Source organism: Pocillopora damicornis, chromosome 2 (genome assembly GCF_964200805.1).
Source record: "Pocillopora damicornis chromosome 2, jaPocDami1.2, whole genome shotgun sequence".
NCBI classification, from domain to species: domain Eukaryota; kingdom Metazoa; phylum Cnidaria; class Anthozoa; order Scleractinia; family Pocilloporidae; genus Pocillopora; species Pocillopora damicornis.
This window is the reverse complement of record NC_142671.1, coordinates 17,705,426-17,718,519: the sequence shown is the minus strand read 5'-3', so window position 1 is coordinate 17,718,519 and position 13,094 is coordinate 17,705,426. Positions and strand designations below refer to the sequence as shown.

General features: G+C 39.8%; 1 protein-coding gene and 1 pseudogene across 4 annotated transcripts; one reads left to right on the top strand and one right to left on the bottom strand.

The window, feature by feature from the left end:
* Positions 1–84: 84 nt before the first annotated feature.
* LOC113671181 (2-Hydroxyacid oxidase 1) lies at positions 85–9,230 on the bottom strand. Of its 4 annotated transcripts, XM_089196335.1 has the most exons (7): positions 9,148–9,221; positions 8,816–8,864; positions 4,750–4,901; positions 2,482–2,987; positions 2,231–2,392; positions 1,633–1,702; positions 85–963 (listed from the first exon to the last, which is right to left on the bottom strand). In XM_089196335.1, exons 3-7 carry the CDS (start codon positions 4,880–4,882, stop codon positions 902–904), a joined length of 933 nt encoding a protein of 310 aa, XP_089052461.1. In that variant the 5' UTR covers positions 4,883–4,901; positions 8,816–8,864; positions 9,148–9,221; the 3' UTR covers positions 85–901. The 4 variants fall into 4 exon arrangements, with proteins under 4 accessions (XP_089052461.1, XP_089052459.1, XP_089052460.1 ...); XM_089196333.1 differs by lacking the exon at positions 9,148–9,221 and having other exon boundaries at positions 8,816–9,048; XM_089196334.1 differs by lacking the exon at positions 85–963 and having other exon boundaries at positions 1,337–1,702; positions 9,148–9,230.
* A 717-nt stretch (positions 9,231–9,947) lies between these two features.
* Positions 9,948–12,482, top strand: LOC149050143 (uncharacterized; annotated as a pseudogene).
* The last annotated feature ends 612 nt before the right edge of the window (positions 12,483–13,094 follow it).

The following is a 13,094-nucleotide window of genomic DNA, read 5'->3' as shown; positions in this document are numbered from 1 at the left end:
GTGTGTTTGTAATGAGGAAGATCATTCATTTTTTTCTTTGATTTTCTCTACCCGCTCTGTTATGAAACCTAATAAAATCACAACTTTTTCTTGCATTCCCTTTTACTATTGAATGATTTCAATACAACCTTAGAGCAACATCCCCATTTTGTAATCCTCAAATTTACACTACTCAAGCAAGGTGAAAACGATTCCCTTTCATCTACTGTTTTGGAGACATACACCAAAGGGTTTCAGAGCGTCTTTTAGAAGAAAAATAATGAGAATTTTAATTTGTAGATTTTTTCGATTTCTGTGTCCCAGGCTACTAAAGTTCTCCCTTGTTTTTTAATCCTCTGACGAAGTAAAAGGATCGTTTCAAGCTGAAATTGCGCTGTTATTGATTCTTTTGGAAATAAAATCCGAGTTATCATAAACCAGCATAAAAGTAGACATAGCGAATATTTTAAAAGAGTCATGGACCTACAAATCTTAATAAGACCTTTATTCTTCACTAACTTAAAATATCGATAGAAATAAAAAGAAGAGGATGGGACAAATTCAAGAGAGGTTAATACGTTCTCTGGAAGGGTGAAAGTGAGTGCCTATGGTGTAATTCACGTATCTACTGTCGAAAATCCGTTTAGTTAAAAAAAAATTTATAGTATTAAAATCTGGGCTTATCGCACTCTTTTACAAAATCTATTAAAATAGCAAAAAACGGACAACGACTGTTGTCACATAAAATTATTGAAACTCCTTCTATGAATGCTTGCAAGAATGCGTTCGCTTTTGCAAATAAATTTTTTCACTAGGAATAAATATCCCCAGTTTAAATTCAAAGCAATTCATTTCACTGCTGCTCTGATTTTCTTGATGGGAATGTTGCCATTTCTCAGCATATCATCGAATTCTAAGCCTTTCACAGATTACTTGCTTGTCTCATCACTACAGCTGGGGTAATGTCCTTGAGAGATGCACAACCTGACACAACAGAAGAAACATTGCAATTAATGGCTTCAAGTGAATTACTTTTCAGACTATGATAAAAAAAAATTAGCAATGATGACCTTGAGATTTGGAGTTAGTGAAACGATATCAAATTGATGGCGATAGCGATCTTTACAACGAAGGAGCTAATAATAATAATAATGATAATAATAATAATAATAATAATAGTAATAATAATAATACTAACAAAAATACAGAATCGGTATGCTCATTTCCTTCTAAGGTGGCCAAACGAATATTTCACGGCAAATAGAAGACGAAAAAAGGGTTTTAGATTGGTAAGTGATTTCGCAGCGTGCTAATCAATCGTAGTCAACGAAAAGTTTGCTAGATTCTAAACCTCGGAGAACCTACAGGTTAAAAAACTACTGCAATACTTTCCAGAGTTAGAGATGAGGTTTCAATAATAAATCCTTAATTAGCTAAAGCATTGTGAAAATAAGTTGTTCAAGTTACAGCAATGGTAGTGCTGTTGCTCAAGCAGTGCAACTCATTTATATCGGAAGCAGAAGCAGGTCACCTTCCTAGAAAGCTTTTGTAAAACCTGAGTCAATAAAAGTTGCGATTGTACTTGAATTAATGGGTAGACCCAAGTTGATGGATTCAGTCGACTTTTGCGAGTTACAAGTTCAAACATGATACCTGCCAAAGCCATGGCCACCTTCAGTTCATCTCTAAGCATCTCAAGGACTTTACTTACACCCTGCTCTCCCTTATAAAAAAAAAAAAAAAAAAAAAGAACAAAGACGAGAATGCACGGTTACGGAGCCTGATGATTATCTTTAATGACGTCTCTTCTAATCCTCTTGAATAGGATGATTTGTTTGTCAAAAAAGATTTCACCCTGGGATCAACGAGGTCTGAATGCAAAAATGGCATAGAAAAATAATTTATATAACGATTCGAGATAAAAGAAATCATATTAAATAACATGACTTTAGAGAACAAAAAACCGATACAAATATTTTCGTGCTGGAAAACGAGTGGGTGCAAATCTGCACCGGTGGTAGACTATGTTACACCATGATAAGCATTTTATTTTTTGTCCGAAGTCCACGGGTAGCATTTCTATCTCTTTTACGCTGAAAACATAGATGAATAAGAGAAACAAACTGACGTAGAAAAGAAAAACTCTCGAAAGCAAAAACAAAACTTTTAGGGGAAAAAGTACCTTGCTCAAAGGGTTCGTGGTAAAAAATGATTGAATGCGAGTCTAAAAAAATTCACACCAGTTTGGCACCTTATATGCGAGTCCCCAGATAACTGGCCTGCCAACAAACACTGCTCGTGCCCCCAAAGCAAGGGCCTTTAGAACATCAGTGCCCAGTCTCACACCACCGTCTATATACACTTCGATCCCAGTCCCTCGCACGGCTTCCACTATATCGGGTAACACCTCAATCTGAGAACAAATGAAATATTTTAATAGTCATAACTCCGAGGCAGAAATAAAGGTGTCTTTCGAAAATTTCGTATCAGTTATCAACGTACAGTGGCCGGGACACCATCTAATTGCCGTCCTCCATGATTTGACACCATAATTCCCTGAGCCCCATGCTGCACCGCGAGACAAGCATCTTCTGGAGTCAGTATTCCCTTGAGAACAAACGGAAGGGACGAAATCGAACGGAGCCAGTCAAATGTCTTCCAATCAACACTGGCGTCAGATGCATTGATAATATAATTATCAATCTCCTCATTAGTGCGAAGTCCTTTCTCCGTATGTAACGATTTGAAATTAGCATACTTCAGATGTTTCGGGAGGTGAAAATTGCGCCTGGCTTTATGTCTACCATAAACCGGAATATCAACTGTTAGGAAAATTGCTTTGTAGCCTGCTTTTTCCGCTCGTTTTACCACTTGCTCCATAAATGGCCGATCACTGTAAAACTGCAACTGCATGAATTTGATCGTGTTCGGACACTCCCGCGCGACGTCCTCAAGACTGTTTGTGGAGTATAAGCTTAAACCCATTGCTGTATCTACAGACTTAACCGCTGAAAGAGAGATGTAAGAAAACAATCAGACATAGTTTGATGCTACTCTGGTTTGCAGATTTAATGAATGTATGTAAGGTGATCTAAACGCTGCAACAAGAGGTCCTTTTATATGATCACTAATTAGCGGCCTTTTTTCTGACGAGGTGTAAATAGGCGTCAGGAAGCAAACCGCCATCGTCACGATTTAAAGGAGCGTGGGCGGAGTTAATATGCCAAGCCTCCAAACAAAGGCGCTGGTGGTAACGCCGATTAGTGGTGATAATTTTAGAATTATCCCATCCAATTGTATGGTTAGTTAGGCATGTGTGCTCCGATAGAGCTGAATTTTCCTTTTGGCGAAGGAAAACCGCTTTTTGGTGCTCTTTTAACCGTGCACCAAACTGACGTTTGGTCTGTCCGATGTATTCGTTGCCACAGTCATTGCAAGGAATAGGATAATTGGCGTCGGTTCGTTGTTCTTTCGTGACAGGATCCTTGGGTTTGGCGAAGTCTGAAAAGGTTTTTGAGCAACTTTAACGTTGTGGCTATTCAAAATTCTCTTGATGGGTTCCGTAACGTTGAACGTTAGACGTTGGGTCTATGAATTGTAACTTCTTCGGTTACATTCATTAAATCTGCAAACCAGAGTAGCATCAAACTATGTCTGATTGTCCACCTGGTTGCAGTGTGAACTTTAATATATTTCATTTGCGAGAAAAGCATGGTCAAACTGTTGTTATAAGGGTCAACTGGCTCGCGAACATCAGAGTCCGCATTGCTAAGTATCGCTGTCATTTGTATTTCAATCACTGTTGTAAAGAAAACTATGTGCTTCCATCGAGTTTGAGATTTCGGCCTCCTTTACGGAGTGCTAAAGGTACAAGCTCATGGTCCGTACTGGTTTTTCTTTTCTTAAGCTACGAATAGATGAATGTCACAGTTCCATACTGCGTTTGCGTGCGTTATTCTCTCGTTCACTCAGTGAACTCTCTGCTTTGATTAACAACTCCGAAACCTCCTGGGTCGAGGAGTTCTGCAGTTCGAAAGAACTGCAGACGTTTACCAAACAGAGAGAGAAACACGACAGAAAACTCTGTCACTTGCTCAGTAAGAGGTCTCCTGTTAATTCAGGCTCATCTCTGAAAGATAAATGGGTCATGAACCTTTCCTCCAAGGAGTTATCCGCGCTGGAACGGTGTGGTTTAGAGAAGGGTCCGAAGTTTGCTATTGCTCCTCGCAAAATACCGACTGCCGAAATTGTCGCCACTGTTGAGGATAGTATCTCTCAACTCAACGACGATCGTAGGCATTTGGTAACAGCAGAAGTAAGTAGCATACTCAGGCGTGCTAAACCCCCTCCCAAAAACATTAAAAAGGATGTTTTCAATGCGCTTATAGCTCTCAAAAAGGATCCGGACAGGCTCGTATTATCTGCTGACAAGGGTAATTGTGTTGTGGTTATGGACAAACAGCAATATCACGACAAAGCTTTGTCTCTGCTTAGTGACAAGAGTACGTATGTACGTAGTACGTTCTCTGCAAACGACAATGAGTGGGAATCTAAGTTGTCTTAAGGATAAATAAATTCAGTAATTTTTAGCCCTGCTATGCCATCCAACTATAATGTACCACTTCAAGCGTGGAAGATTTCAGAGTACGTTAGGAGATGTAGCCTTTTTCGTAATCAATGTAATTGCGAGACTTTTAAATTTTTTATCGGGTTAGCAAAACCCGATCTGGTCGCATTAGTCGGAATTCAGTGTAAGAACTGTTATTTTACCTCTGACTGTGGCCAGTTCCCCGTCTGGATGTGCCATTGCTTGATAAGCAGTAGGTGACACACAAATTGGCATGCTAAGCTGGTGACCTAGAACCGTGACAGAGATGTCCTGTTGAGAAACGTCTCGCAGCATTCGCGGCCGTAATTTTATCCTGAAAAGAAGCATACCGAATCGTTCGGTAAACTAGCTTTTAATTTTGATAAGAGATAAACATTCCTCAGTTCTTTTTTAGTAACAATAGCTCAAACCTTTATTTAAAGAAAATGCCAATAGGGTAGCTTATATTCAGCTGTTTCGGGTAGGCTGTCAAATAAAAAGGACAAAAGTGCAGGCCAAAATTTTGAAAGGTTATTTGGGTATCCGGTGATCAAAGAGTTTCAACAAGTCAAATAAGCAGACCAACTCGTCAAACCCGCTATGCCTCGTCTTTATTACAGTAACTTTTCTCTCAGATTTCCTTTAAATCCTGGGGTCAAGAAACCGTGACCTGAAACTACCCACATATCTCGCATCGATCAGATTACCGCATAAGGGTAAGCATCTCGCACTAATCAGATTGCCGAACTAGGGTCTGTATCTCGCACCAATTATGTCACAGCATTTGAATATCTCTTCACCAATCACAGCGTTTGGGTATTGCTTTCTTACAAATGATGTCATAGAATCAGGGGGCTGCGCAGAAAGAGTGACATTAACCAGAAATTTTGGGCTCATTTTATAACTGTAATGGTTTGTGGCCTTTGCGAGAACCTCGTTGATTAAGGTTAAGATTTATCGGGATATAAAAGGTTAGCGTTAAACTTTTTATATCATTTTTAAGTTAAAACGCGTTTTTTCCGCTCCTCTACTAACAACGCACACGCGAAACTACTTACATCCCATCAGGTACCATAAAAAACGATGTTCAAAGTTCAATCATAACATACTTAGTCAGTGCACCACGTGAACATTAGGGAATTTAGAGACACTTGACCACAAAATATCTGTGCGAGTTTAGATAAACTTTTTTTTTGTTTCTTTCTCTTAAGGTGAAGGAATGCGATATTATCATTCTTTTGAAAGTTATGCTATTTTTCTGTTACAAAAATGAAAACAGTAGATACACAGTGTCCCATCTCAACCCACCCAGCTAAACAATATGCAGTCTGAAATAGACTAGATGCCCGGCAGACAAAAAATTTTCGCGCAATTTCCGCCGAAAGGTTCTTTCAACCTTCCTAAGAATACCAAATGTTTTATTAAGAAATGACAAGCGATTCCAAAAATTTATTTGAGTTTTTTTTGTGGACAAATGCTCCGAGCTTGTGCATATTATAATATCGCTCGGTTGCCGGGCACGGTTGCCGGGCACGGTTTCAAATGGACTAAATGCCCGGCAGTTAGAAATATTCACCAAAATGCCACTGAAAGGTTCCTTCAAGCTTCTTAAGAGTATCAGATGTTAGTTAAGAAATGTCTAGCGATTCCAAAAATTAATTTTTTTTTTCAGTGGACAAATTCTCTGAGCTTTTGTATACTACAATAGTACTACAATATCGCTCGGTTATCGACACTTCGAAATTCTACGCTTCTGATCAGACTGCCGGTGTCCTAGCGGATTTGGACCCCCCAACAAAACTAAGTGAAAACATCATCCTTAACGTTCTAGTAAAAATATATGATACTTTGCGTTTCAGTGCGTAGTAAAGTATGTCTTTAATTCAAAACATGCGTATCGTTAATGCATACGAACTGGCAGCCGGAAATGACCCGTCGGATGTTTCTTTTGACAAAGGGAAAATGGGCAAGCATTTAGTTAAATGTTGGAGAAAGGTCGTTTTTGAACCTTTTCCGCGATAGTCGAACAATGCTAGATTCAATAAGAGACAAACTTGTGACACTGATTTATTTTGTTATTGTTCAATGCTCGAGTATTGGGACGACATGGTACAGTGCGAGTTGTGCGAGGAATGGTTACACATGAGCTGCGAGGGATTTAAGATTGTCCCGGAAGGCGAGTGGCTCTGCATTGTCTGCAGATCGCCAGACTCTAGAAGTCTTCGTAATTGTTAAAGTGTTATTTCGGATCCCTCAACAGTTAATAATCGTTAAAATTAGAAAATAAGATTAAGTTCGACGCAATAGTCTCCACTTTTGTTAACACGTAGACATGAAAGTTGATTTGCATCTGAAAATAAGCTGAGAGTTCCAATAGTTCAGAGTAGAAACATTTTTACTTATCATAGGCTTTACGAACGACTAGTAGTAGGAGTAGTTTCTTCACTCTTGTTCAGAAACTGTTTAATGTTATTATTTTAGAAAATCAGACCGAGTTATTTTTGTAACTGGACGCAGTAGTCTCCACTATTGTTATGACGTTTCGTATCGATGTTGATTCGTATCAGAAGAAGCAAAGATTTATCGTAACAATTTCAATAGTTCGAATGCAGTAGTTTGTTCGCATCTAATTCTTGCGTATACTGTACGACTCGCTATAATAAATGCGACAGAAATGGAACGAAATGGCTGGTTTTTCTTTACCTTTTTTGAAGAATGTTGTGTTGTGATTGAAAAGAACACCGACAAAAAGCTTGAAAATAGAATTCGTTACCAAATATGATACAAACGATGCTTAAAAGGAAAGTTTGGTAGGGGGGGTTCCAAATCTGCAAATCCGCTGTGACACCGGGCACGGTCTCAAATAGACTAAGTAAGGGCCGGGTCGCACTAGAGCGAATTTTAGCCAATTTTGTTTGCATAAGTAATAAATCTGTCACCAAGTAACGTAAAATAAGTGCCACCCCCAGTTTCAAAAACTCGCCAATTTTTTGCGGATTGCCAAATTTTCGCCAATCTTCAGAGAAGCCGAAGTGCTGTCTCGAAGGCTTCCAAATTTTGGCAAAGCAAACAATTTTGTTTGTTTAACCATTGAGCTGCCATTTTTCTTCAAACATACTTGGATCAAGTTAAGGCGGGAAAAATTACTTTGTTCGGCTAGTGCAGGTTCGCACGTACGATGTCGGGACAAAATTATTTTTTTCCCGGTCCATCTGACCCTTCTTTCTATGGTTTTTACAATGGAAACGCGGAATACGAGCGGCAGTTTTTTGGAAATGCCAATGACTCCTACCTGGATCCGGCTACCGCATCAACAATACTAAAAACGCTGCGTTGTTCTGTTGAGACTGAAACACAAAATTCAACAAAAGCCCGAAAGCCGCGAAAATAATCACCTGTATATGACGATCCATTCTTGCACAAGCAATGCGCGAGATGTTTTCTTGACTGTAGATATCGTGACATGACATATATGTCAATCAGCGAAGTTTTGGCTCAAACATGTTGGTCCAATGCGACCACCGCCAAAATTTGGCCCTTGCGAAATTTTTGCCAATTTTTTCCTCGCCAAAAATTGGAAGTAAACAAAATTGGCTCTAGTGCGACCCGGCCCTAATAAATGCCAGGCAGTCAGAAATTTTCATTAAAATGCCACTGAAAGGTTCCTTTAAAGTGCTAAAGAGTATCAGATGTTTGCTTGGAAATGTTAAGCGATGCTAAAAATTGGTATTCTGACGTAGCTGACCCTTGCTTTCACACCACAGTTGTCTACGAAACCAGCCTGACCTCCTAAGCTTCATAACATGTTTATAAAATTTATATTATATATATCACCGACTGTAAGAAATTACGCCGTCAGTTACTGGCATAAAATGTTACAGTGTATACATTACCGACTGGAAGAAATTACACCGTTAGTTACTGGCGTAAAATCTTACATATGTACATTACCGACTGGAAGAAATTACGCCGTCGATTATTGGCGTAAAATCGTACATGTAAACATTACCGACAGGAAGAAATTACGATAACCCTCGGGCCCATGATTCGAGTTATCGAGAGAAATATTCATGAGTCCTCCAATTTATCACCTTAGATATTAAAAATCCGTCTCGCCGAAATTCAAATAACTATATTCCAACCTTTCGTTTTTCGCTTATGCCTCGAATGACGTGTTAAGTTTTGGATTGGTTAAATTCCGTGTCTTCGTGATTTACTAATTAAGCTTGGACAAGGTCTTTACCTTACCTTCTAAAAGCTTCTCGATTTTCGTGCAAAGTCACATCCTCGTCTGCTCCTGTAGAATAGTAATCAAAAGCGTTTTGGTCTAGATGTCTTGCAGCATAGGTCTCCAAATCATCCATTGTGACAGGCTCTCCAAAAGCCATCTACGGTCTTACATGAAATGATCTGTAACCTTTTCAAAGAGGCCAAGAGTTTGCTTGATGCTTGTCAAACAAACACAGAATGAAAAAGAGAAGGACTGGGGATAAAGGTCGTTTTGGTGTATCACCGTTCTTCGATCGTTGAAATTTGCATCGCTCTGGTGTTGGACTCAAAAGATCTTTATCAACACTTACCAGACCTGGAAACAAGAGTCTAACAGTAAGATTTACCCTGTGCAATAAGTCACTGTGCAAGAGCTGTTTATTGTCAAACGACATGTACAGTTGAACTTCGATTATCCGGACTCGGTGGGACTAGACGAAATAGTCCGGATAATCAAGAATATGAATATTAATGAGGAATAAAAACTAGTTAAATTAAAAAGCGATATTTGATCATGAAATAAAACATGTACATATCATTTTGAAAAAATATGGTCTACGTCTTCACTGTCAATTGTGAACACCGATTTGAAAATGCTAATTCCGTAAACTCGGATTTGCATGAGACAGTAACAACCGAGAGTGGTCGAGTACCTTCTCCCACGGGACTGCTTAGTACAATAGTCACAGATCAAAACAAAATTAAACTAAGTCTGCCCGATTATGAGGTGTTTCTTCCGAAATAAAGAACAAAACATGGGGTAATATTAGCCACGCGAGCTTCTGTAATATTGTCAATGGTGTTTACGACGAAATCGTCCACTAGAGGAGAAATATATTCAATGTACCATCTGGCCTTACAGGGAAGAGTTTCATTGAAGAATTCACTTTCTGGATTAAGCAGTTCAATGCAGATTCTGATTTGAACTCAGTTGCCTTGAAAGCATTCATGGTGCTCCCAACTTTGATCCTGCGAACACTGTCTGCTACTTCTAAAAGCAAGGAACACAGCGCAGCAATAGAGCGTCGATTAGCTCTCTGGAAACAAGGAAACCTTGATTTGTCGCTTAAAGACTGAGTTAAATTTTTACAGGAGAAATTTGTGAACTCTAAAAAAGCTAGGACGGTCGAGGACATATCCAAAGTTTTTTCAAAACTGACTCTGCAAGGAAAATTTTCAGCTGCAATGAAACTCCTAGATAACGAGAGCTCGTCTGGCCTGCTCGACCTATCACCAGACGTCCTGCGAGGGCTACATGACAAGCACCCAAAGGCGGCTGATATTCACCGAAGGAGAGTTTGTTGCACGGTCCAGTTGATTATATTCCACCAAACGTGTATGATCTCATAGACGAAGAAATGATCTACAACTCAGCAAGCAAAACCAAGGGCTCAGCAGGGCCATCTGGAATGGACTCGGTGCTTTATAGGAGAATCCTGTGCTCTAAGAACTTTAAGACTGAGGGTAAAATCCCGAGAGAGGAGATAGCTGTGTCCACGAGAAATCTGCTTAAGAAATCGTACCATCCATCTTTACTCGAAGCCTTTGCAGCTTGCAGGCTCATCCCGCTCGACAAGAACCCTGGAATCAGACCAATTGGTGTTGGAGAGGTCCTAAGGCGAATAGTGGGAAAAACGGTCAGCGGTTTCTTAAAGGAGAAAATAAAAGAAGCGGCAGGTCCTCTACAAGTTTGTGCTGGTCATAATGCAGGAGTGGAGGCTGCGATACATGCAATGAGCCAAGTGTTTGAAGAAGAAGGAACAGATGGGATCCTGTTGATCGATGCAAGTAACGCCTTTAACCAAATGAACAGGTCAGCGGCTTTGCACAATATCCAGATCATGCGTAAAGAAATGGCGCTCTGTGTAATAAACACCTATAGAAGCCCATCTAGACTGTTCATCTGCGGTGGAGGTGAAATACTTTCACAAGAAGTCACTACGCAGGGGGATCCCCTAGCGATGCCACGGTACTCAGTCAATACATCTATAATGATTCAGAATCTGAGGACGCACTTTCCGATGGTTAAACAGGTGTGGCTTGCAGACGACTCTGCTGGAGGAGGGAGAATCGTGCAGTTGTAAGACTAGTACAAGCAATTGATTAAAGAGGGAGAAAAGTTTGGATATCTCGTGAACGGGTCAAAGAGCTGGCTGATTGTTAAATCTGAGGCACTTGCAGATTAAGCAATGAGGGTGTTTGGAGATGAGTTAATATAACAACTGAAGGTCAGCGCCATCTAGGAGCAGTCATTGCGTCGCAAGATTACAAAGATTTGTATTGTGCGGAGAAAATTCGCACATGAAAAGAGGAAATCGAACGGCTCTCCGAAATTGCAAAGAGTCAGCCTCACACAGCATACATTACCTTCACAAAAGGGTACAAGTCAAAGTTCACCTACTTCATGCGCTAAATAATTCGTTTGAGGATTATGTCGATCCAATCCAGGGGGCGATTGACGACTTACCTCTTCCAACTTTGTTCGGTCAATCAGAGCCTCTCCCCAACGAGGTGCGTCTACTCGTCACCTTAAAAACGGCTCAAGGGGGTCTGGGCATGCAAGATTTGAGAGCTGAGGCGCCACAACAGTTTTCTGCCTTGAAGTCAATAACTTCTGCGCACGTAGATTCTATCACATCGCAGAATACATTTATGGCGCCAGGCGAAAGCTCTACGGAGGAGCTTAAGAGATATCATCAGTCACTTAAGACGGCGCGTGACAAAGAGAAAATGGAAAGCGTTGCGTCAACTCTTTCCTCGGATCTGCTGCAACTAGTTAATCAATCGAGAGACAAGGGCGCAAATTCTTGGTTAAATGCGATGCCTCTCGCAGATCAGAGCTTAGCCCTTAATAGGTAGGAGTTCAGAGACTCGCTACGCCCACGGTATAATTTGCTTCTAGTCGATATACCAAGTCTAGGTGTGTGTGGGGATAAATTTACTGTAGGCCATGCCCTCTCATGTAAAAAGGGGGGCTTTGTAGCGCAGAGACATGATGGTGTCCATGATTTATTAACGGCATTCATCAATAAGGTCTGCAACAATGTGGAAATTGAACCACGCCTTCAACCCCTCGACAACGAACGGCTACATTTGAGAAGTGCCGTCACAAGCTCTGAGGCAAGATTAGACATCAAGGCGGGAGGTTTCTGGTCAAGAGGAGTTACGACATTTTTTTATGTAAGAGTTACGCACGTTAACTCCAAGTGTTACCAGGACAAGACAACATCTGAAGTATTTAAGGAGCAAGAGGACAAGAAGAAATGCAAGTACCAGCAGCGGGTGCTAGATGCAGGATGCTTCTTTCCTGAAGCATCCTGCAGATAAGATAGCTCAGAAGGACACCAAGCCGTATAACACTGTTATCGCATGGCTCAGGACACAAATCTCTTTCGAACTAAGAGTCTAAGATCAGTACACGCATGCGTGAGGGGTTCACGAACGCCTTTTCACAGCAAGATAGGACACTCCTTAGACTACAAAATAAAAGTCGCCACTGCTGGCATCTTAAGTTTTTTTTAGGGCAATTTTCAAGCTAAATGCTTTTGTACTATACACGATTTTGAATTTTTATGAAATTTCGTATATTAATTGTATAAATTGTATTATGTAAATAATCTTGAATTGTGAATAAAGTAATCCTTTCAGTTGTCGGCAAACTTCATGTTTTCTCCCTTGATCGTGAATAAACATTCGTGAAGCTGTATAGCTTATTGATCTTGCATCATACCACGCCGAACGAGCCACTAGAGCGTGAAATCTCACTTAGCAACAAAGCAACTCTAAACCAATCAAACCTCATTCGAATGTTCTCCACTAGTTACAACTAATTCATTTTTAAGATGAACATGTCAACCAGATTTACTTAAGTTTGTCATATAATACTCAGCATAAGTATGAGTGGAATTTCTTAGAAAGGAACAGTCTCTATTTTCATGATGTTTCTGTTTGATTAGGAGTATTGCTGACAAGGCCAACCATTGTCTGAAATACTACAATCAAGTCATATTTAGGGTCATAGGATAGCATGATTTTAATTCACCAAATTTACATTTTCCTTTTGTATTTTCAATGATATTTAACAGCATGTATGACTGTATGAAAACCTTAAGGGTCCTTATGTTATTCTTGAAAATATAAAATGGTCATCTTATATCTATATATACATAGAATTTATACAATGAAATAAATGAGATTAACCTTTGCCTGTGCTAGTTATTGTATTTTTAAATAAAAATTGCTATTATTGAAAAGAAAT

What these genes read in the sequence shown, in the direction of transcription:
- LOC113671181 (XM_089196332.1), bottom strand. Translation starts at nt 8,955, where the DNA reads ATGGCTTTTGGAGAGCCTGTCACAATGGATGATTTGGAGACCTATGCT. An exon ending in AATCGAGAAGCTTTTAGAAG is followed by an intron (nt 4,902 to 8,815) that starts GTAAGGTAAAGA and finishes GCTTCTTTTCAG; the next exon opens with GATAAAATTACGGCCGCGAA. An exon ending in TAGATGGTGTCCCGGCCACT is followed by an intron (nt 2,393 to 2,481) that starts GTACGTTGATAA and finishes ATTTGTTCTCAG; the next exon opens with ATTGAGGTGTTACCCGATAT.